The following is a 25,739-nucleotide window of genomic DNA, read 5'->3' as shown; positions in this document are numbered from 1 at the left end:
AAACATTAATATTACTAGATTCGTTTCGAAAACCGAGTCCTGAAATTACAATGTCACCGTTTCGTTTGTAACAGAAATAAAATATTATATATTTATGAATAAAAAGGTTCATGTGTGGGTGAATTCACATTCAACATATATAATAATGTATATATTAATACATAGTACCTAGGTACTGTTGAACTGGGAATGCCGTACTGAATCATCAATGAATAAGTCCTTTAATTCTCGTAACGCAGCAATATTATTAAATAGTACCATTAACTTTTTATTTGTCATCCTTCTTGCTAAACTGATTGATTAATTTATGATGAATTTAATGTTTAAACATAGTCTTTTTGAACTTGTCCTTGTCGTAGAACAACGCCCGCCACAATGTTTGTATATCTCCGCATGTTATGAGAAATAAGTAGACAATTTAAGGACGTAGTGATTTTTACTTTCAATCTACAAGTGCACTATCAAATCAAAGTTACGCTCGTAGATGACATTTAAGATCTACTTATTGCGTAAGATCAATCGCAGCCTAACGACATTAAACCCATTTCGAAACTGCTCCAGGGACATTAGAATCTTTTTTTCTATCGTAACCACAGAATCGTGGCAGCGAGCGTGACGAGAACACAAAGATGTTTGAGATTACACGCTATCCAATCGCCGTCCTACACAAGACAGTACGGTGTCCGGTACACCACACCAAATATTTTATTCTGCTATTTGTAAGCCGAAAAGAACCTTTCTAAGTATCAGTCCACAGGGGGTGGAGTTTAGTCCGTAGGCGTCTGGTGAGCAATTCCCAGATGAGACGGGCATGCTGCCGAGGCCGGCTCGGCAGTATTCTATGAGCATTCTCCACCTCCCTCAAAAAAAAAAAGTATCAGTCAGCTTTAAAGATTTAAAGCCGCCTGTAATTCTTATTTTTTTATTAATTTAATTAGAAAATGTTGCCCTCAATTGGATTCTAGTCGTGAAAAAGACTTAATGCCACAGAAAGCTAAATGTGAAGCCAGGAAGTCCATAAATATATTATTTGAAAACATGGCAAGCATTAGATTTTTTTTCGAAAATATAAATGCTTGTCAGGTTTTCAAATAAACTGCACTAGTCCCAGGGCATATTCCACATAAGAAGTACATACATTGATACAAAAGAATTACATATATACTGTATATATGAAATAAGTAACTTAATCAAGAAAATGTCTATAAAAGTATAAAGACAAAATGGGAATGAGTGCCCGAAGAATTTTACTTCCTCGACACATGCCTACTGTTTCTTCCCGTTATTCGTGCGGTTAGTGCGTTAGTTCCTTCCAAACTTTGCTAACGAAACAACGCCCATTACCTATATATTTGTGTGAATACGCGTAGAAATGTAACAGCGCTCACGCTCACGTTACGCTGGCTTAATTAAACGCGAACTCCAATTTCTAAAAGCATACCTAGTAGGATTTCAGTTTTGTTAAGATTAAATAACTTCATATTACCTGCTATGATTATGAAAAGATTTTACAATCAGAACATAGAGGTGTCGAAGTGATAACATTAACTCCGCGGGACCGTTAAACTTGACTTAGTTAATTTTTACAAATGCTTGTAGGTAAGTACAATCATATTTATGTATGCAGTCTAATTATATAGGTACCATTTAATTATTATTAAGTAAATCTGTGGCAGAAGTTAATTGTGATGGGGTACTTTATAAATAGGTAGTATTTAATGAAATTTTATTCTTATTATTATCCATTCTTACCATGTCACAAATAAATGTTTTCTTTTTTTCTTTCTTTCATATGTACATAAATGGTTCATTGCAATTAAATAATAATAAAAGATAGAATGCTAAAGTAAAACACGAATTATCATTGAATTGATTAAAGACTTATGCTCATTAATAATTTGTAATGGATGCATTACCTTCTTTTCACATAGCTCGATAATTTACATGCTTTTACATGGTTAGGATCAGGGTCGATACGTGGGAGGGATAACACATGGCGCACATTTGTTTTGTCGCTGTCGGCGGCGATCGACGCCATAGTGGATACCTTTTTCAGACAAAAAAAAACGTAGCGAAGGGTCTTTCCTGTCTACAATTTCTTGGAACTGTTAAAATTCCCATTTGTGGAATACTAATGCTCAATGGCGGCATATTATTCGTACACATGTAAGTAACTGTATGTTGTACTCCTGTACAATCACAGATGATACCACAGTCATGCGCTATAACGGAATGTAATAAAATATGCGATACGAGTTGGTAGATTTGTAACCGCAGGTGCAAGGTGATCGCTCTGGGGCCACCGGAGCGTGTCCGCGGTGGAACTGGAGCCTCCGACCGAGGGGCCCGCTTCCTGGTGAACTTGCAGTGCCTCATTCAGAAAAAAAAAATGAAGCAAATCGAACCATTATTTTGTTTGAAACATTTCAGTGCAAACAGTATAGAATTTTGTTATTCTGAATTAAGTATTTATCGCTGATCATTCAACAACAATATGTTCGCTCTGTGGCAGTCTGCAGAATTTCCGAACGATCGCTTTATAATTCCGAATGTATCTCGTAAAACCCGTAACGTTCAATCAAACTGGAAAGTTTCTCATCGAAAATATAAACTGAAACATAGATGCACAGAAAAACGAGAAAAAGAGACCAGCGCTGGGAATCGAACCCAGGTCCTCAGCATTCCGTGCTGCGTGCTATACCGCTACACCACCACTGGACAGGAGTACGGACACAAGTTTCTCCTATGCACCCCACATATCTCAGCTTGTTTGTTTCTTATTTAGTCACTTAAGCAGCGACACTAGCGACATCTATGCTTTTAGCCCTCATCGAGAAACTTTCAGCACCCCATCGGAACTAACCGCTCACCCGGACAAGAGATGTCGCTATTAAGCAATCAAATTAAGATTGGTTTTTGGAGTCTTTTTGTATTTTTTATTTCAACTCCAAATTTTGTTACTTTTATGGTCATCCCGTAAAATCTACATCGAAAATACAAACTGAATACTTAATTGGAAGGTTTCTGTAAACTTAAATCTGAATATACGGTATTTTCACCACAAAGGTCGATTTTCAATATCACTTATAATATCCTGTTTGTAGCAAATACTTTTAGTATCCGCCGCCTGGCTGGCGCCACTTACCTGCCAAACTATGGTGTTCATTGTACTCTCAAACGTTTCCTGTTATTTGGAAATGGGAACAAAAACTGGGATACAAAACAAACAGCACTATATGTACAAAAGGTAGAATTCGTGATAATATTCGGTGAGCAATGGTCTTATTGCGGGCAAAAGGACGGCCGCTTTCAGAAGGCTTACGTTTACGTCCAAAACGTTTAGCGAGTATAAGGAGGTACTTTTGAAAGTACTAAATGGATTGGAGCTACGGCACTATGACGGAAAACGTTAAAAGGGAGTTAATAGTTATGTTATGACGCGCTGGCAGAGCTTTTGTTTTTGCGCACAGTCTGGTGCTTTGCTTAGTTCACACGTAAACGGCGGCGCCGAACGGATTCGAGTACCGCTCTTTGCTCCTCCCGCTTTTGTTGAACGACAACCAGTTCAATAGAGTAATGAAGGAGAGCTAGCTAGACCGAATTCAGTGGCAGCTGCTATCTTATTTTAATACATATCAAATAAATGCGATTCATGGCTTTCTTTGATTTCTGATTGACTTTACCAATCCGATCTTCTCTCTACACTCTTGTTTATTAATCGAAATACCGTCATCGTTTCGTTTAACTTTATTACAAGTTTCTATTTAATTATTTATTAGGCACAATAATCACGCTACATTAAACGAAAATTCGATGTTAAACGAAGAAGACCAATTTCGTCTCACAATATAGCAAAGGATCCCTTGCCAGGTCTAATATTGACATCAAGCGTGTATTCTGTTATCAATTTGCATATGTAACGACATGGCACGGTGACAAGAGGCTTCGAGGCATTTCGTGACCTTGATAGCATTCGGCTGCGGGGGCGGAGCCCCAAAATTCTCATATGATCTGTCAGTTTTAAAAGACCGTATGTGCATGTAATTGGAGAACTGTAAAGTCTTTTTGGAATAGGTATTGCTTAGATCGCCCCCGCGGGCGTAGGCGTTGCGTGGGCGACATCGAGAGCCTAGACTGACAAACTGCCAAGTTCTATTACTAGGATAAAGTTCCATAAAGCAGAGTTAGAACAATAAATAAATGTGTTATCACGTTTTAGGTGGTATTTTATCATTACTTTTAGAATTTCGTCTGTCATCCTCTGCTGTTTCATTTACGTACTCGCTTATGTTTGTTTTGTTAGAAAGGTTGAAAAAAAAATACCAAGACGCCAGTGCAGTGCATAAAACAATTGTCACTTTGGTTTAAGTATGTCAACGGCTGCAGTTTCATGGTTACGGTAATTGTGAGTCTGTCCTTAAGTTTTTTTTTACGTTTTGTGACGAACAACCGACAATTTCTCACGGCACAAGACCTTGATTTGACGACTAACTACTACTTGCACCCAGTAAATAAAATACTCATGTTTTATGCTTACGTTAATTCCAAGTTTTTTTATGTACATAGGATAAATAGTTCTTTTACTTTATTACCATTATTATTTATACTTTTAAAGGATTTATCGTAACCTTCAATATTTTTAAAATATGTAATAAATATTATTACGTAGGTACCTATCCGGCGTACTAGTTTGGTTAAATTAAATGTGATGCCGTCTCCGTCTATTCGAACAAAACAAATAGAGACGGCATCACATTTAACAGTCAGTTATCACTAATTAATGGATTGTGAAACAGCCACATAATGTTGTGTTTAAAATAATTCTGTGCGATGCTGCTGACTGCTCTTATTAAACTGTTAAATTTATCGTCAATTACTCGATTGCTTACTCTCCTACTGACTAGATGGTCCTTACGAAACCGGGTGTTTTCTACGCTTTTAATGGCATAATATAATATTACAAAATAATGTGCCTAATTTATTTATAAAATTTCCTTATAATATATGTACCTATTAAATTTGTTATTAAAAAATACTTTAAAGGTCTGGTTACCATATAATTTAATGCAAACGATGAAAAACCAATCAGTACCTATTATAAATACAGCAATAGGTATTATCAATTTCCTTGTGATAATTTGAAAACCATAACAAATGATTCAATTAAACCACAATCTCATCTGTCTCAGACTTGATACGGCCTATTGCCCCTCTTTATTAAGAGGGGAAATTCCAAAGTCCACCTCAAAGCACGTGTCGGCACGAAGGCTTGTCGATACAGCGCTGGGGCGCGAGAGGGTACGGTTATGAAAGCGTATTGAAAAGGTCGATGTTGACGCGGAATGAACTAGACTTGCCGGTGTCATATCTTTATTTACCTACATCTTGTTGACAGGAACGTCGGAAACGACACAAAAAAGTGCGACGAAAATACACAGATACCTACTTTGATAAAGTAGATTCAGTTGTAAAAGTTATTAGCAAACTTGTTGTTGGGCTAAGTACCAAACCTACTTCGTTCGTTCGTTTGCTTGATGCTTGATTCCGCAGGGTAAAAATTTGAGATTGGCCAGCTAGGCAAAGTACCTCAATCGTGTATGCCAGGATGTTCTTAGGAGGCCATAATCTAACTTTTTGGGACACAGTCACGAAAAAAGGTTTTTTTTTTTAAATAGGTTTTTGACGGTAATCGACTCTTGTTTCCTGATGCGATCGAAATCTTCAAAATTAACTAAATTACAAGAGTCAAAATGAAGAAAGAAAATTCGTTCAGGGCTTTAAAAAAAAGTGCAGCTCAGGCTCTACCAATATATAGCTCGAATGATGGCATTAGTGATTAAAATATTTGCCCTGGCTGCCATATACTAAATTACGATATTTATGCCAGACTAGATTTTTACACACATGATGCTTAAATATCTGGAAATACTTAGGTCAACTAATAAATACTTATAACATTTATATTTGCTTGATAAATTTAAATTACCAGTCCTTCACCCTGATGACCCAGACAACTATCAAGGCAGACGTTCCAAGTTACATGATCAAATAGAAAAGACTACTAAAATATTAAAAGCTTAATTAAATACCTACCTTCTATTTTAATACAATTTAATACAAAAGCTGCTGATTACATTTTTTGTATTATTTATTTATTTCGGGATCTCGGAAACGGCTCTAACGATTTCGATAATGAAATGGGAGTTTTCAGGGTGAATCGATCTAAGCTTGATCTTGTCGCTGGGAAAATGCACGTTTTCGAGTTTTAGCCCGAGTGAATCTCTTGTTATATCAACATTTACTTCTCGTCGTAAGTTAATATTCCAAACAATAAGCAGCGTGCCTTTAGGATTACATGTAAATATCCTCAAATCTCACATCTCCACGTTTTCAAATCAGCTGTCATGTCAATCAAATAAAGAGTGAAACTTAATGCAATAGGTTAATCGAAACGCTAATAAAAGCCAAGCCCCTTAACCCTGGCTTTACTAACCCTACACCTTGGTTTTAAAGTGTGACCTGGCAGTTTCATAGCTCTATTGCATATCATAAAATTGAAGACCGGTGACATAATTTTCTCCCGGGCATAAGTCTATCGGAACGTCTAGCCGATAATTTAAGAAATTAAGATTAATAATATATTATTAACCTATTAATAAAAATAACCTACCACGTGGGAATCTGCAACAGGGGAATCCCGAACTAACAAAGTGTATTCCAGCGACCGCGAGAAAAGTAAAACAGGAAAATCGTTTCGGTGTAATTTTTGCGACTCGTAATGAACGAAACAGTTGCCTTGGCAAAAAACTTGATGATGGGATTGATTGTCAAGCAATTGGAGATGTTGAAGACGTGAGCTTAAAAGGTAATTTGTTAGGTAATAAATATAGTAGATTGTGTACAAGAGCATAAAACGAAACATTTTACCTGAGATTGGTTTTTTGATTGGTCTTATTTTTCTGTTTTTTCTGTGCATCTATATTTCAGTTTGTATTTTCAATTTAGGTTTAGGTTTTCAATTTACGGGATGACCGTAAAAGTAAAAATTTGGAATTGAAATAAAAAATACAAAAAGATTCAAAAAAAAAAGGGTTCGATTCCCAGTGATGGTCTTATTTTTCTGTTTTTTCTGTGCATCTATATTTCAGTTTGTATTTTCAATTTAGGTTTTACGGGATGACTGTAAAAGTAAAAATTTGGAATTGAAATAAAAAATACAAAAAGATTCCAAAAAACCAATCTTAATTTGATTGCTTAGTAACGATATCTCTTGTCCAGGTGAGCGGTTAGTTCCAATGGAATGCCGAAAAAGTTTCTCGATGAGGGCTACGGCATAGATGTCGCTAGCGTCGCTGCTTAAGTGACTAAGTAAGAAACACAAGCTGAGATATGAGGTGCATAGGGAAATTCGTGTCGGTACCGTTGACCATCAGTGGTGTAGCGGTATAGCACGCGGTACGGATTACCGAGGACCTGGGTTCGATTCCCAGTGATGGTCTTATTTTTCTGTTTTTTCTGTGCATCTATATTTCAGTTTGTATTTTCAATTTAGGTTTTACGGGATGACCGTAAAAGTAAAAATTTGGAATTGAAATAAAAAATACAAAAAGATTCCAAAAAACCAATCTTAATAAAATCGATTGCTTTAAATTCTATAAGTAGTAGTGAATTCTATAAGTATAGCGTCAATTGCGACGGTTGACCCACGCGAGTGTTAGGCGGCAAATGAAGCCGCAAGCAGGTCAAATGCATTGGTCTAACGGTGCCTTTATAAATGGGTACCGTGCCGTGCCGTGAATACATTACGGAATGTCGTCGTTTGATGATAAATTGTCTTTATAGTTACGGTACCAAAATGACTTCCACTACCACATACACATTACGGTGTCTTCAGTCGGCAACAAGTAAAGCCACCCGACAGTGACTTTCAGACTTTCCGACTAACAAACGAGAATTAATATATCCTAACTCCATCACTGCTATCCATACATTGATCGAAATTCAAATTAGAGGGTCATTGAGCACGCTTGACCGTACGACCTTGCGTGAAAGAGCATCGCCATTTTGACGACTCTCGAAAGGAATTATGATGACTTCCAATTCCAACGTTAACTGCTGTAAGCGTAATCGTCTGCACGATCTACTACCTACTACTTCGAATCGTTCTGCCTTATTAAAATCAAAGATATAACTGAAAGAGCGCGTCTCGCCATCAAACGTAGGTACAGTTTGGCGAGAATATATAATGTGTAGTACCTAAGTTGTAATTTGAATATATAAATAAATTAAATTAAAAAAAATACGATTCGACCACCCATACAAAATGGCACTACTACTTAACATGTTACATGCCGGAAGAAGGCTAAGTTCATGGGCGTATCAACACTACTACTAAGAGGCTTGGAAGCCCGTGGAAGTTTCGAGTACGCTCTTGTCAAAGTAAGTTTGTCTCTCATTATACTGGGCCCGTCTTGTCATTATTATTATGGTTCCGTAAAGTGGCGTTAGCCCGCAACTAGAGCATGTAAATTGGAAGTGAAATGCCGTGATATGGTTATTTAGGCACATTCATCTATTAAATATTGATTACACGGAACACAATTATTTTAATTTAGAAGCTGAAATTATAATAAAGCTTCTTAGGGGATTTAGACTTTCAGTACGTTTTACTGATACGGATTTTGGTACGTATTCGGTACATAATATTTTTGGTTATAATATTGAGGAATAGTAGATTGTACAACAAGAGCATAAAATGATCCATTTTACCCAAGACGTTCATGTAGCCACCCGAGCCTGCACGGCGACGGTGGATAGACGTCGAGGGGAAAATGGGTTTAATGCTCGAGTTTTACACTCTGCTTTTCACTTCGATTGCAAGGAAATTAACTAGTAAGAGTAGAAACAATTGTTCGCTTACTAGGTAAGTAATTATACATTTTTAGTTTTATATAATAATATATATATATATTAATATTAGTCATAAATCGCTTTAAGTTAATAAAGTTAATTCGTACCTACTTTACGGCAGCTACGAATGTCTAGACAACGTATAATAACAGCTCTGATCACAGATCGTGTCTCAGCCATAACTCCAGGGTCCGATGAACTGTCTCGACGCAACCCCCGCCCATCCCGAAGGGGGACAACCGAATTTACACCCCTTCTTTACTAGTCCGGGACCCGAGAACACTTTACCAAATCGAGACACAATAATGCCTCCAAGCATTTCCCGTCCGACTTCTTTGATAACAATAACGTTTTAATCGAAAAAAAAAATCCTTTGAGAACACGATCCGTTTGAAACGGAAACCTTCATTAAAAGATAAAAGGGAAACTAAGTTCAACTAAACAATACCTGCTAAAGTTTCCTAATTTTAACAACGTGAAAGCGAACTTCAATTTAGTTTGGCGCCAACGTTAATAATGTTAGGAAATTTAATATCGCGCTGTGGTAACATCCGTGGAGGAATGGTGCATTGGTTTCGGGGAAACCATCATTTTAAGCTCTGAAGTTTTACTTGTGGTTGTAAGCAATTCGGGGCAGTTGATTATATTATTTCGATCAGATTCTCACGGTTGTGACCGGACATGAAATCTTTTCACAGAGCTGAGCTTCGCCAAAACAGATGTCTCTTCCTACTCAGTCATTGTGGCTTAATAAAACTGTACGAAAATAATTTTTAAATAAGATGCTGCTGTGTAAATTACACAACAAACAATCGGAATTTCAAAATACTTTCACCGAGGTATTTATTTGCATAAAAGAGGGACATTTCGCTGGACGGCCGCCAGCACATTGGGGAAATGGCGACTGGTTCCGGAACGAACGCGGTCTCCTATGTTTTGCCTATACTACTTCATGGAGCTATATGAAACAACAAATGATGCAATTACATTTTATATAGAATAACTTTTATACAAAAAGCAAACGAACCTTAGTGGTTTATAAAGGAGAACGAACAGTACGCGGAGAAAGTATTGCAATGGTGATAAAATATTTTGTCGACCGATAGTAAGTCAGCACAAGAAAAATTAACCTAACCTAACCAACAAAAAGTTGGAAAACCCCCGACTTTGTCACTTCAAAGTTCAATATCCCAAAAACGGCTGAACAGATTTTGATAAAACATGTCTAAGAACCATCGCTAAAAAACCTGCTTTCAAATAAAAAAAATCGCATTCAAATCGGTCCACCCGTTTAAAAGCTACGATGCCACAGACAGACACACAGACATACATAGCGCTCAAACTTATAACACCCCTCTTTTTGCGTCGGGGGTTAAAAATAGCTGTCATTGTTCACTTGGGTGGGAGAACCCCCGAAATGGAAGTAAAAAATTTTGTAACTTCGTTAATTTTATTTGTCGGTTTATCAAGCTCCCTTCAATAATTATGCTGTTGACGACCTATTATTAGAAGAGCTAACAAATTCAGAGACGGGATAATCTCGGTTAGTGGAGATCACATGGTGGTTGGCAAGCAACGGTATTGATTGCCGTCGGGTGTTGCGCGGCGGTCGGCCCGGCGACGGCCTTGGCCCGACCGTCTCTTGCGCCTCCCTCTTACGTCACGACCACAGCCCGCCCTCGTTGACATGCGGCACGGGCCATCTGTGACGTCGCATACCGACCGATGCATCAGGTAAATGGATCAATTAAAAACGGTTGACAGTTGAAACTTTCATATAGAGTGTCCTTTTGTTGGCGAGTGGTAACTAACTCAATTGCCGTATAGAGTGCAAATTGCGAACTCAATGACCAACGAACGTGTTGTCGTGTCGCTCTAACCATGCGGCTCTTTGTGTTACGAGTCAGATACAATGAACCAAACAGTTTTCAACGCATGCAGAACTCATCCGGAAGCAAAGTCTATAATTTTAACAATTTTGTATGTATTTTTTGTTCGATGGTCTATGCCCCAACCCAAAGGTAATGGATCGGAAATTATTATTATTAATTTTATACGATTTTATTCAAATTTGCAGTAGGTAAAAGTTATTGTCAGACAGAAATTGTGGCAAAAATGTCAACTTGCTTAATAAATTTTAAATAATTATCAATCAATTTAATATTGGCAGGAAATAGTAACTATTTTAAGTACCTAAACCACTTCGAAGTTACATTTCCAAGCGGATATTGAGTTTATCAGATCAAATAAGTAGGATAACCTGCAGCCAAGTTGACTGACGCCCCGGGAGTTAGCCTGCGGACATCTCTCTCTTTCTACCCTGATCCTACCGCGTGACAGAAAATATTGTGATTGGTTTTTTGGAGTATTTTTGTATTTTTTATTTCAACTCCAAATTCGTTACTTTTACGGGTATCCCGTGAAACCATATCGAAAAAATGAGCGTGTGCATAGGAGAAATTCGTGTCTTCTCCTGTCGAGCGGTAGTGTAGGGGGCACGCAGCACGGATTGCTGAGGACTTGGGTTCGATTCCCAGCGCTGGTCTCTTTTTCTGGTTTTACTGTGCATCCATGTCTCAAAAACTATTGTGATTCCGAGTTCGTTAGCCAATAAGGCCTCTGAAGTCCCGCGTAGTCGAAATAGATGGTGAATGCGATCCTAATGCGTCCGCGCGCCAGACAATGCGGCCTCTGTTTACTGTATATGTTATGTTATGTGCATAAAAACTGTACCTGGTACTTTTTAAGAAGTGAGTTAAGTTTATTCTAAAATAAAAAAATATCGCCAAAAATCTACGTACGCGCATAACTTCCAAAAGAATGCGTGGTTTCGTGCCTCTAAAACTTCTATGTATGGTTATTGCTTAATTGACTATATAAATTGTTACAACCAAGTTAGTAATAGCGTTACATTAATTAACCACATCATTAACTAAGAAACCACTGCGTTTAATTATTGTTATAATAACCAAGCAGTGGCACGAGATCAACGCATGAACGTATAAATATTGAAATTGATCGAGCGCATGATTAAAACATCCATGGGCAGTCATCCCTTAAAATCATGTTTGATATAAACAAGTGATATGAGGTCAGTGGGTCGCTCGAGCCGCTATTGCGAGGGCGTGGAGTGCCATTCATCAAAAGAGAGATGCCAGCGTGCGTCTTTCAGCTTCACCTTATAATAAAGATGAACATTTGCATATTTATAACCAGTCCCAGATCCTAGGTCAATAGCCCTCGAGGTCACCTCAGTCGTTATAATGGAGCTACTGTTTTACAATAATCCATTGATAAACCGAAATAGAATTTATATTTTTTTAAGATTGTTCAATAAGCTTATACATTATACAAAGAATCTGGATAAAAAAATTACAACGACACACCAACACAATACACAGCTTCTCTATACTTATATCTAGACTATTTATCTTTGAAAGAGTAAACACAGAAACTAGGTTATTTGTAGGAAACACCTTGTTAAAAACGGTCAACAGTTTATCGCCGGATTGGACGATAACACAGCCGTCCAATCCGCACATAACTCGCCACTGCGTCGGATAGCAAGGTCTTCCAAAGACGCAAAAGCCGCGTAACTGCGAGCAATTTATTTTTTGTATTAGAACAAGTTTTATATATTTGCGTAGTAATGTATACTGTACGTCATTCCGCAACATGCATACTTTATATCAACGGATACGATTTATTATGAATGAAATAATAAACACGTCAGAGGGCCTACTCCGAAGTTCGAAAATTGAAGTTCGTATTGTGCCGTCCCTGTCTCGCTCTCGTATTAAATAGTATAAGTGTCAAGGGAACCGAACGACACGAACTTCGATTTTCGAATTGCGTAGTAGCCATGCAGGCTTCTCGTTCTGTCTGTTCTTTGTGGCTCAGTATAAAGCGCATTAAAATTAATTACAAGACTGTCGCCGAAAATGCTAATGTTCCTCGTTTTGCTACTTCCGCTGTTGTAATGTTTGAAATAAATATTTATTTAGGTGAATATGATAGGAGCTAGCTTGTGTGCGTAAGTGAAAACAATGAAATGGCGTCCCATAAACAGGATGTGGAGCGGTGCGTCGACCGGCGGCGGCAACGAACTTGCCTCCCCATAGGAATCGCGAGCAATTGAGCAAAAAGCTAACGACTCCAACCGCATATATCACACAACTAACAGTATTCATTAGCTTTGTTATATTATCCGTGCACAGCTAGATGTAGAAATTATGAAAAATATGGCAGTGCTGCGTGGTGGTGCTATAAAAGAGAAAGAAAATAAATAATAAGTAAATAAATATCATGCGACACTTGACACCAATTGATCTAGTCCCAAACTAAGCAAAGCTTGTACTATGGACACTAGGCAACGGATTAACATACTTATATAGATAAATACATACTTAAATACATATTAAACATCCAAGACCCGAAAATAAATATTCGTATTATTAATACAAATATCTGCCCCGGCCGGGATTCGAACCCGGGACTTTAAGCTTCGTAGTCAGATTCTCTAACCACTTGGCCATCCGGTCGTCAATCGTCATGAAATAATATCAGATACATAACGTTTCCCTACATAATTTGTTACACCTATTTAACCTATTATTTCATTATGATTTATGATGTCCGTTACGCCTTTACGGCAGATCCAATGTTAGGTCTGAAAGGGTCACACTAAAAGGCAGCGCTGCGGCTTGCCGCAGATCATAATAAGTAGTAAGTTAGGATAGTCCAACTGACTCTATGTTGAATCGTTGATCGCTGTAAGTTATACGTTATCAGGATTATCATTATCAGATCCTGAGGTAAGGGTCATCGTCTGGCTCCTTGTTGCGCTGAAGGGACCAACGCATTGTTCTCGCCGGGGGGCACTAACCCATGCGCCGATTAGATACGAGCGGCGCCGGGACGCGGCGCGTAAACACTTCACATCATTGGATGCTGTACTTATGAAGAATTTACAGTCTTATACTCTATATCTACTCTTGAACCTTGCATCCACTTGAATAAGATATAAACCGAAGTAAAACAAAACTGTTCGCAACATATGTAGAAGGCTGTTGCTGAATCAATGAAACAAACACTGAATATTTTGAACTGTGTCGATCAGTTGTCTCCAACAAGTGGTTTGCGGACCATGCGTGGTGCGCAAGAGCTAAAATATGGTCCGCGAAAGATTTAAAACTTTAACCAAATAGAGGGGTCGCACAAATCAATAAATGTAACTTTTGATATGATTACTTATGTTACACTTAGCTGCTGCCCGCGACTCCATCTGTGATGAACTTGTTCATAATTTTGTGTACAATATGCAGTCGTACACGTAATCGAGTCATTCAATAAGCCTTTGGCGAATAGGATCGGCAGAATCCCCTGTTACTTTTAATTCCAATATCTTTCAAAATAAATTTTATATGAGCCGGCGTAAAAATGACCAAAACCTCGTCCACACGAGGTGTGTCACACGACTATCCTTACGTTCGTTAACATTCGTATACGGATCAGAAGCTTTTTCTTGCTCCTCTTCAGCAGCCCAGTCTGCTTTGCAAACAATTTTCTCCACTATCACATAAACCTGACTTTCTTTAAAGTCTGGGCTGTATTCAGTATCGATGAAACAGTACAAAATATCAAAATTCGAGTAATAATGGGCCTTCTTGCCCTGCCAACCGACGGGTAAGTAAGTAGGTTACATCACGCGAAAGCGTTTCGCCACAGACCTGTCAGATATTTCCATTAGACGACACGTGATCGCGCCGCGTTCCTGGCACCACACCAGTTTTGTGGGAAAAATTCTACTTCTATCAAAACATTTCGTAACAAATAATTGGCACCGTTGAAATGTTAAACGGCGGTCGTCGATTGAATTGAATTGAGTCAATGGCTTTAGAGAAATTTTGACAATTGATTCAGTTTCTATAAATGAAGGTGGAGATAGGCATCCCTCATTTAGCAACCGGTGTTTGCGCTCATGTAGCACTTTGTTCAGAGGCAAACAGACAGCGTCTGTTGGCAGATAAGCGGACCCATTGCGAGGGGAACGAACACCCGCAGCGTTTATGTGTTTTCTGACATAATTTCGAGTGAGGCAAGGGATTCATTCATGGCGTAGTAATTTAATGTCTGTTGAGATTTTGTAATAAACGTAATGTCTGTTTATTTTCCCGACACCGTTAACCCGGGCATAGCGCCAGTAAAACGTCGTGATAATGAGCACCTTTGCAAAGAATGAACAATTTAAATTAAGGTATGGGACCGTGATTCAGGAAAACATGTGAAGCGGATATTGTGAGCGAGTTCGGTCAATGTGCGTGTTGTGCCAAAGCCATTATGTTTAGAGTTGAGTGATACTTATGCAAAAGTAATGGTATTCAAAAAGCTCATTTTCATATCCGCCAATGCACGCAGTCACGTTTTAATCCGCCGCTATTATTATATTATAACGTGATTACTATTGTTTTAAATGTGAATTATATTGATATAAGTCAAAAAAGTTTTCTGGTTAAATAGTCCTATGGGAAACAATAGTAGATTGATAACCAAGGGTGGAAAGTGACCCATTTCACCAGTTCGAGGGGAAATGGGTAATTTCACCCGAGTTAGACACTACTTTTCATTTTGACTGTGAGGAAAGTAAAATAGTACAAAAAAAAGAATAACATTCAATTAAATTTCAGTATTCAGTAAATTGAATTTACTTATATCCAACCTCCAAGTACCTTTTCGACCTGGCCACTTGTCACGGCTGAGTATAAAAAAAAATCGAGTTGGTCACGACCAAGGAGCTTATATACCAACAAAACTGGAGGTAGAACGCCGAACGAAGAAGTTTGACCTTTATTACTTATATTCCATCTCTTTCTTTCACATTTCACGAATGACATCCATCTCTTTCTTAACCTAACTAAAGAAAGAGATGGAATATGTTCGTGACGTAATAAAGATCAAATTTCTTGTTTTAAACGGATGTTCGGCGTTCAACCTCCAGTGTTGTATATAAACTCCTTGGTCACGACGTGCATCTAGATGGCCATGCCGAAACGTGAAAAAAAGTGTCATTGACGTAACTCAATTCTCTTCGACTCCGTGGCTAATCGAAAATTAAAAAAAAAAAAACCACCCTAGAGATGAAAACGCAATTTTCCACCCGGCTATCTACCCATGAAAATTAAACTTTCCGAACAGGAGAGATGAAAATACATGAACAACAACCGACCTAATCTAACTTAACTTTCCTGTTTACTGCAGGAAAGATAAGCGCTCGTTTCAACTCACCTGAAACATATCGGTGTCGGGGTCCTCCGTGTACTCGACGATGACAGCCTGACTGCGACTGAGCGTGTAGGATATGGAGTGCTGGCTGGCATCGAGTATTGCTTTGCTGCTGTGTGGTGTCTTCACTACGTAGTGCTTCGAGCGACGCACGCCGTTGGCCTGCGGTCGCCGGTAGAGCACGAATTTGCTCCGGCGGCGACCGCGCTCACCGGCCGGTAAGTAACCATTGTATCTGTAAACATTATTGATTGTTATTGTCTAAGCACACCATGCTGAAGATACGTGACCAAAATTCCGAGGCTGATTTTACATTCCGACGTATTCGGCTTATCTGTCATACGACACCATAAGTGTGGAAATTCGGCGTGATCCGAAATCACACCAGGATTTGGCGTGATCAACTGCGGAACTTCAGTTTAAGCCCGACACGATACGATTCATATTGCACGATGAAGATGTGATATGTTTAAATTTTAATATGAAGTTTGCTGGTCGACTAGAAAAGTACATACGAACGATTATAATTATTACATTACATCAATCTAGAGTAGAGTAACCCATGGGATATTTATTACTATTATAAAAACAAAGGCAACATGCTTTTATGTTTTTTCTACAAATTTTATGATTAGAAATATTCAGATTATCATGGTGTCTGATTCTTCCCCGATCTATGCATCCATCTGCAATGGGAAAGGTTAACTTCCGTGAGAGCCAACCACAATCCGAACAATCAGCCGATACCCCTACCCGCAAGCATTTTCACACGTAGGTATCACACAATTCTACGCGGAGCAGCACTGACACTATTTCACACATGTCATACTCACAATCATTATCGTATTTTCCTTTGTTTATCAGATATTCATGTTATAAACAATTTGCCTGTGGGTATTTCCTACATGTACAAATAATCTAGCTACATACGTTTTGATTTGGTCAAGGCTTACTCTTTACCTACGGTTGTAAACAAAACGTAAATGAAGTCTCTAATTGAATCTTTGCTCCATTTAACTGAACGATCGTAATTTTCAACTCTATACCTATCCCTTATCTAGGCCATGGTTGATCGCTCTTGCTTTTCTCGAAAGACCTCCAAATTTGGTATGCAAGTACGTGATATAATAATATTGCATAATTCGTTACTTGGATCGACATTCCCGCGGACTCAGTGCAGCATTAGCAATTTAGGAATTTAATGAAAATCAAGTATCACAACAAACAATGACAGCTGTTCGGATAGTTCAGAGAATACTTATGCACTTTTCATTGTTTTAGATATACCGTCAAGAAGCTGGTTATTGATGAGTGGAGCGCGCATGGGAAGTCACGTAAGTGCAAGCTTTGTAACTGTTATATAATACTGCGTCACACAATAAAGACACAATTATGAATACTTAAAATGTAAGTGACAGTAAAATATATGTACCTAATTAGTCCGTCAGTTAGATTTTCAAAAAATATCGGACACGTATTTTTTCTTTTGTCGATTAAACAAAAAAAATATAAACACATGTATTAGTGTTTACCCGCGGCTTCGCACACGTAAATCCTTAGATCTAGCAGCTGAATTCATTTTTTAAAATAAAACTAAATCGTGGTTTTCATTGACGTTACATTAAAAACAATCGGGAGCGCCAAAGTTCGCATACTCTTGGCTAGCCATATCGTAATTTTTTTCCCACTGAAACCTTAAGTTTCTCTGAAAATTTTAAATAGTCATCCTATAGAAAACTATAGGTTAGGTTAGTTTTGTTTTATAACAGTTCTGAACAATCATTGGATTCAGCGAAAAAAGAGTTATGACAAACAATCATTCTGACAAACATTATATTCGAACTTTCAATAAGTATGCGAGCCGATATGGACACATCGGAATAAAAAGTAGCCTATGTTTTATTCCAAATGTCCAGCTATCTACATACCAAATTTCATCCAAATCCGTCCAGCCGTTTCAGAGTGAAGGAGTAACAAACATACTCACTCACTCACAAACTTTCGCATTTATAATATTATATATTATATAGTAGGATAGCCGGTTAAAGTTCCGTGTATCGTCACACTTATGTAAAAAATTTACTAAGGAGCGACGTCACGGGCTCACTAGCTCACGTCACAAAACACAGATAGTGTATTTTGTGCTCACGGGCTGTGACGTGCTTCATCTTTGTAATTGTTTGTTTGATTGACGAAAGCAAAATACGTGTCCAATATTTTCTGATAATGTAAACTGACAGAATAAATAAAAACATGTTTTTTTTTAACCAAGAATCTACCTAAAGTCATTATATTTATTGATTGAACGTTTTTACTGAAGAACCTACTTGTGCAGCAACCACTGTTCACTGAGTTTAGTTTGCAGAGCATGTGTACCGGTGTAAACAGATCTTTGATATCCGAAGAGTTTTGTTACGCCTCGTATATCGTTTCTCCGTTTATCCAAATATTTGAAGATTGGCTGCGCAAAGAATCAATACAACTTAAGAAGTTTGTACAAGGCAAGTCGGAGATAACAGCTAATAATGCGCCCGTTCAAGTCAACGAGTTACGAATGACCAATAAAGCAGATAAATTGGGTGAAAGTAACATTGTTCCAGAAACAAGTAGGTATTGTGCTGTCCGATACATGGAAACAATAAAATATTATGTTTACGGACGAGCAGCAAACAATGCTCCCCTAAGTAGGTCGTGAAATTAGTGGTAATCTGCTGCGATTACTGTTAAATTGTATTGTTCATCAACAAAGATAACTCGCTTTTATCTGAGCGTAGTCTAGACTAATGTAGCAATCGATTTCAGTACAGGTTTTAGATTGATAAATAAATAGTATCTAAGAGTCATTAGCGATATTTGTTTGGTTCCAATATTATATTTCGTCTTTGGTTCCTGTTTTACCACGTGCCAAATATTATAACACTGCGCCGGGTGCATCAAAATTCCGTTCTAACGAATGAGGGTTTTTCGACAGGCGAAATATCGCTAGATGGCGTTAGTACCTATCGTGAGGTCCGTTTGACATTTCTGTCACGCTTATGATTGGAGAAATATCTAAATGAGCCAATCGCAAGCAAGACTAAAACGTCAAACGGACCTTACGATACTAATGCCATCTAGCGATATTTCGCCTGTCGAAAAACCCTCATTGGATTGGCACGTGGTAAAACATGGTTAGTTAAGTACTATTACATTTTGGTAACAAATTATAAAAGTATTTATGTCATACGTAGGACAATTGTGTTTGTTTAGTTATTTTGTACAATAAAGAGTTTACATACATACAATCAATACCATGAGAACAATAGAGCGGTTCGAAGCGCGCCCCCAGTTAACACGTTCCTAGCATAATTGGATTACTCCGTGGCGCGGTTCATCGGTTCATATTACGTAATCTTAACCACGTTACGTCGTAAAAAGGCTTCTTATTTATGTTTTAGAGCTACTTTCCTATGAAGTTTGTATGCAAGTTTGTTTCACTCTAGGTAGAGCTAAATTTTTGTTTGCTGACGGCTGACATCATCTGTTATTAACAAAGTTGTGTAAGTTCTGGCAAAATTAAGTGTTAAAACTTTCAACTACGTCGACTACTTACAAAATTAAGTTAACAGAATTTCATCAATTTGATTAATTTTAATGTCGCACCAACTGTATTTAACTAACAGGAAGCAAAACTGAACGTTTGCTATTACAGTCGAGGAGTTCTTGCACTTCTGAGCAAAAATTTTATCAAAAATATGTGCGTCTATAATTAACGGTTTAGAAACGTGTTCAGATATTTTTGATAGAATTTTTGCTCAGAAGTATAAGAACTCTATATACTGTTCCAACACTGACAACTATAATATATCAATCGTAAAAGTACTACTTGCACAAAAAAATTTGCTCCAGCCACCTGCAATCCGAAACTTGTCGCAAATTCTTTCCGTGCTAACCGTTTTCCGTAACCACTCAACGGCTAAATTGGAAGAAAGTAATAAAGTTCATAATTCCGGCGGCGTGGCAAAGCAATTTCACGCTTTTGTCATTACATCGACCCCTGAACCGGAAGGAGCGCTTTCCAACTAACTGCTGATAAACTTACCATACATTTTTACTTAGTTGTTGAAACGCAATACTTATACTTTGGGGCGGAATACAAAGACGATTGTCTTTTTAGGGTTTCGTGCCCAAAGGGTCCAAACGGAGCCCTATTGCTATCACTCACGTGTTAGTCAGTCTGTCCATCTGTTTTACAATTGATTTGTACTGTGCAAGCAAAGTACGCTAGAACTTACGACGTTATACATTGTTTTAAAATCTGCTGTTTTTGTTTAAACTTGACAAGAAAGTTGGACAATCGGGTGTTTTTAACAAAAACGTTTACATTATACATATCTCTGTCATAAGTTTTAGCGTACATAACAATCGAACACGTTCACCTAGTTACAGTACATTATATATTCAGACAGCACCGTTATGCTTCGCGTAGGCGCTATCCTACAAATAATTGTTGTCTACAGTAAAGATAAGACCAAACAGTTCAAACGACACACGGTGGCGGAAATATTCAAAGACACTGTAAAAGGTCAGGAATTTGCTAATGTGACTATTGTAAGCACATATTTTGAATGCATGTCTAAGGGTTCCATAACTTTTCACGTCCTTTAACATACCATTGACAATAAAGACTTTTGTAAACTAGCTCCTAGCTGATGATGATGACGGATGTTAGGATGATGCCGGTTTTTTGCTTTATTCGATGAAAGAGGTAAGTTAAGAAACTAATTACAAAGTCGCGAACCAAAGCCAGTAGCAAATATTTCATGGTCTACACTAGCACAAAACAAGATAGATACAGAAATCTCACATATTGATATTGGAAAATTAATATTCAGTTATACTCTTTAGCACAAAACAGATAGGTACAGAAATCAATCTACATACAAAGTGCGCTCAAGCAACGCACACATAGACACTGCTCCACGGACACGATATCTCAGACCGGTTGGGACCAGTGCGAGCGCGAGTGTCATGTGAACTTATTTGTGCAGTAAAATGAGAATGCAAATTTATTACACTTTAAAATATAAAAATCGTACATGTCGCCAATGTCGAAATCGTCGCAAGATATTAAATTAAATTTGTAATATACCTAACAATGACATTAAAATTAAAATATTTTAGTTACTTATTATTAATTAATTTATATTTCCATTCTTTCCGTTTCATTCTCAATAATAAATCAAACAACTAGATACGAGTGCCTCTACCACGATAGTTTTTTGTGCATAAGCCATTAGTTGACAACCCTAGGGCGACCGCCGAGCGTAGGTATGAAAAGTGAAGTACATACATGTGATTGACTTCTGTACCTATCTGTTTAGTGACGCTAGCCTATTGTTCCGCTATTCGCTATTTTCTTAAAGCCCTAAAAGCTCGACATCGAGTTATTTTGAATGCAGGCATCTGCAGTGCACTCGCTTCCGTGCTATCACTTGCGTAGTGCACCGGCCGTCTGCGTCCGCGCCGAAACAATGCGTCGAAATACTTTCGTAACGGTCGGTTATAAAACACATTTAACGACTTTAATATAACCTAGCAACGTTATAAACTGCATTAGGTGTACCGAATTGAAAATGAAAACTACACGTGTTGAACTGGACACGTGTACTGTGTACAGAACAGAAACTGGTAAACCAAAGTAAAGAACGAAAATATTTATTGGTCGAATGGCAATTGGTAATGTAGTAGTCATGAATTCAAAAATTCAATCAACCAAACAACTACGGCATCGGTTGGCTTAATCGCTTGTTAAGATTTCCTTTTTGGACTGAGCGCAGATAAATCTTAAGTGGTTACAATAAACGATTGGTTAACCTTAATTTGTCGAGAAAGTGGGCTCGGAACAAAAGTGAGAGGGTACTAGCGAAGTTTGAGTTGACATTATAGATAGGAAGCGGAGCAAATCGTCTGAACGTGACTGCAGACGTAGAGTGAAGACCGACAGGCGGCGCAGTCGTTCGTGACCTCGAGACAACTCAACCTGCCATATAAACTAGGAAACTTTTTTGCGGTCGGCTTTGGTTTGCCACACATTCAACAAGTAATAACTTTTGAAAAATAGTTTAATCTGATATACTTTAACATGCGGATGAATCGCAACTAAATGTATGTAAAACCATACAAAACAAAGGAATTTAGAGAATGCCGTGCATTATGCTTCATAAATAATATGCATATTGCCCGATAAGCATGTCCATAAGGCATTACAAGGCAAGGCCATGATGACATGCTGTCTGCAGATAAAAAAATGTACACTAGGTAGTCGCGGGACTTTCTATTGAAGACATGCAAGATAATCTTCATATACCTTGCTTGCATATCTATTTACATCTTTTTTTACATTAAACAAATGGTCACACAGTAAGATTAATTAGCCACATAGCTATTATTTGTGTGTAAGCAATAATACGTCTTAACATGAATTATTACATTATACACTTTTAAGCTAGTTAAATATGTTTTGTGGCATTTGATACATCTCACCTAAATCCTTGACTATCTCCAAGACTCTTTATCGAAGTTATACGAAAAAAAAGCTTTATTACCAATTTCATATATAAATTAACGTAAACACGTTCTACACTGAAAGAAGTTTAATTTACAAAACGTATAAAAAATAGTGAAATACCGTATTCAGTCCGTCATGTAAAACGCAACTTAGTAGTGGTCGTTCTAAACTTCAATTAAAATTCTTATTCTAAATAGTACCATTGAAAATAATTATGACTAGTCTTGAAGCACAGTATTTTAAAAACAAACGGCCATACAAAGAAACAATTCCGTGAATCGTATGTGTATGATAACAAATACATACAAGAATTTAGCATCAAACACTTGTTATTGGTCTCATCACGTATTAGTTCGTATACGGACTTGCAATGACTCAGGTAAATTTAACACTAATTGCACTCAAAATATTCAGTTTCCATAGGTAGTTTATACATAGTTAGGTTACGGCACACGGCGGCCACGCCGTACAAAATACGCGTTCGTGAATCTACATAGGCACGACGATGTCTGTACGCGAGTCAATGTGTGCGTAAGATACACAGGGCTGAATATCGCAAAACGGCACTGGTTACGCTAAAAAAACCTTTGCATTAAAGTACTTTAACCACAGAATATATAATAGTACTAACGTACAGAATGGCCACGCTCCGCCCCGCACCGGTTCGAGTTACCCCACACCTCAAGCGCAGATTGCAGGAAAACCGCAGGAAAGCAGTCGGGTCGGGTGCGCAACGCGATGTATGTCGGCCGCACGGCACTAAGTTCGGGAGCAGTAATTTTGCGAAATGGTAATGATACCCTCCCTACTTCTTTTTATAAATAAATCATTGTTTCTGAAATTATCGCGATTAATACATGAAATAACTACCTACCGAATAATTAATTTAAGTTTGTAGTCGTATATCTATGTATTATACTTGATTGAAAATAATAATGCTGAAATAAACAGACAGACACATTTTAAGTACATTTAAATAAATATGTAGGTAAGATTAACGATTACATTTAATGCACATATCTAAGCCATGTCATTTGGTAGTAGTACTAGGGTTTTGCGATAGTCAGCCCTGTGTATCTTAAGGGCAACACACACAGAAAGGGTGCGCGGGTCGGGTCGTGTCCGCCGCGTGAGCCGCGCGGTTCGTTGTATTCACACAGAGAGCGGGTCGGACCCGCGACGGGCCCGCAGCGGCTATCAATGTTGCCAGTTTAGTGACTTAGTCCCTAGAAGTGACGACTTTTGCTTAAATCTTAGCGACCGCAAAAAAGTTTTGACGAATGAAATGGTTTATCTGGCGACTTTTGGAGTACAAATTAAAACAGTTGTAGAACCAATAATAGATACGACATTTTTGTCAACTCGACACAGAATTATACAGTGCCGCGAGATATATGTGGAAAACGACAAACCTGCTTGCGCACCAAGGTCAAACTTTATTTACTTACTTAATTAAATCCAATTTATGGAATGATGGGCGAAGGATGATTTTTTTAAAAACGGCTGATTTTTTTTTAAAGCTTATACTAGTCAATGGAAATTTATTTTATTGGTTTTAGAAATGTTTGAATTTGTACTCCAAAAGTTGCCAGATAAACCATTTTTGTCGTCAAAACTTTTTTGCGGTAGCTAAGATTTGAGCAAAAGTCGTCACTTCTAGGGACTAAGTCACTAAACTGGCAGCATTGATAGCAGCTGCGGCCCGACCCGCTCTCTGTGTGAATGTCGGCGGCCGATGGTAAAATCCGCCAGATCACGAAATTCCTAGGCGTATCGTGAAATGCCGCCATTTCATGAATTGGCTAAGGGACATCCGCCATATCGTTCAAAACTCACCGTGTAACGATTTGCCTAGTGACGTTTAGGCAGATCATGAAATTCCTAGGCATATCATGAAACGCCGCCATTTCATGATTTGGCCAGTTTAGGCAGATCATGAAATTCCTAGGCTTATCATGAGACGCCGCCATATCGGTTCTGGCACTTCGCCGGCCGCTGCCACGGCACGCTCGTTTCGCTCGCTCGGCTCGTGCGTCGTAATCACAATTAACACTAACCACTCCTCGCTTCGCTCGTCGTACCTAAATTTATCTTATTTTCGGCAGAACACGATGTGCCCGGTATAGAGCTAAGAATATCGACGAATGCGTTGCTCTAATCAATCTGCCGTATTATTTCTCAGGAACATCGTGATATGCCTGGCCAACATTTAGGCATATCATGAAATGGCGGCGTTTCATGATATGCCTAGGCATTTCGTGATCTGGCGGATTTTACGATCGGCCGCCGACATGAATACAACGAACCGCGTGGCTCACGCGGCGGACACAACCCGACCCGCGCGCGCTTTCTGTGTGTGTTGCCCTTTAGACCACGGACGAAATTTCAGAAATGATTAATTTAATTACATACCTGTAGCCAATTCTTTTGTAGCACCCCTCCCTAAGTTTCAGATAAGCAAAGCAATTTTTAAGAAGGCACATACTAGCAAGAATTAGCATTAAAATGGACACATTTTTGTTTTCATTTTTAACTGAATTAGTTTTTGATTTGCCGCCAGCAATCACGAGACCTTCACACAGATAATGTTTGACAAGGGCAAAATTAAAACAGCGGTCGATGTTCAATAGTTCGTGGAACATACTAGCCACCAGCCACATCATATCACGCACGCAACAGTTATTTGCTATATGCATAAATTAGATATACCAGTACGAGTAGGTCATATTTTTGTATGATTTTCTTAATATAAAACGAAGAGATAAGACAAAAATAAATTATCTTTTCAGTTTTTTTTACAGAACCAATCTTAATTGATTATGGCGTTTTGATATAAATTTAATTATTTTATTATCCTACATCTACATCCCATTACTCATCATATTAAGCTGACCGGTTATAAAATCTTGTATGCCGAGGGACGAAAAGTCAGACATACTTATTGCGCTTTCATTCATATTCACTATTCAGTATTAGACATAGTCAGCTTATCGGTAGG

The 25,739-nt window shown here is 38.1% G+C and overlaps 1 protein-coding gene across 1 annotated transcript in view; it reads right to left on the bottom strand.

The window, feature by feature from the left end:
* LOC141433000 (protein pellino-like) overlaps nucleotides 1-25,739 on the bottom strand; it is a 54,217-nt gene that overhangs the window by 11,016 nt on the left and 17,462 nt on the right. Inside the window, exon 3 of the mRNA XM_074094839.1 lies at nucleotides 16,195-16,426. Within this exon, the coding sequence (XP_073950940.1) occupies nucleotides 16,195-16,426 (232 nt within the window). The remainder of the gene's footprint in view (nucleotides 1-16,194; nucleotides 16,427-25,739) is intronic.

This window comes from Choristoneura fumiferana, chromosome 11 (assembly GCF_025370935.1).
Source record: "Choristoneura fumiferana chromosome 11, NRCan_CFum_1, whole genome shotgun sequence".
Taxonomy (NCBI): domain Eukaryota; kingdom Metazoa; phylum Arthropoda; class Insecta; order Lepidoptera; family Tortricidae; genus Choristoneura; species Choristoneura fumiferana.
Note: the sequence above shows the minus strand (reverse complement) of the source record. Positions and strands in the feature narration are given on the sequence as shown.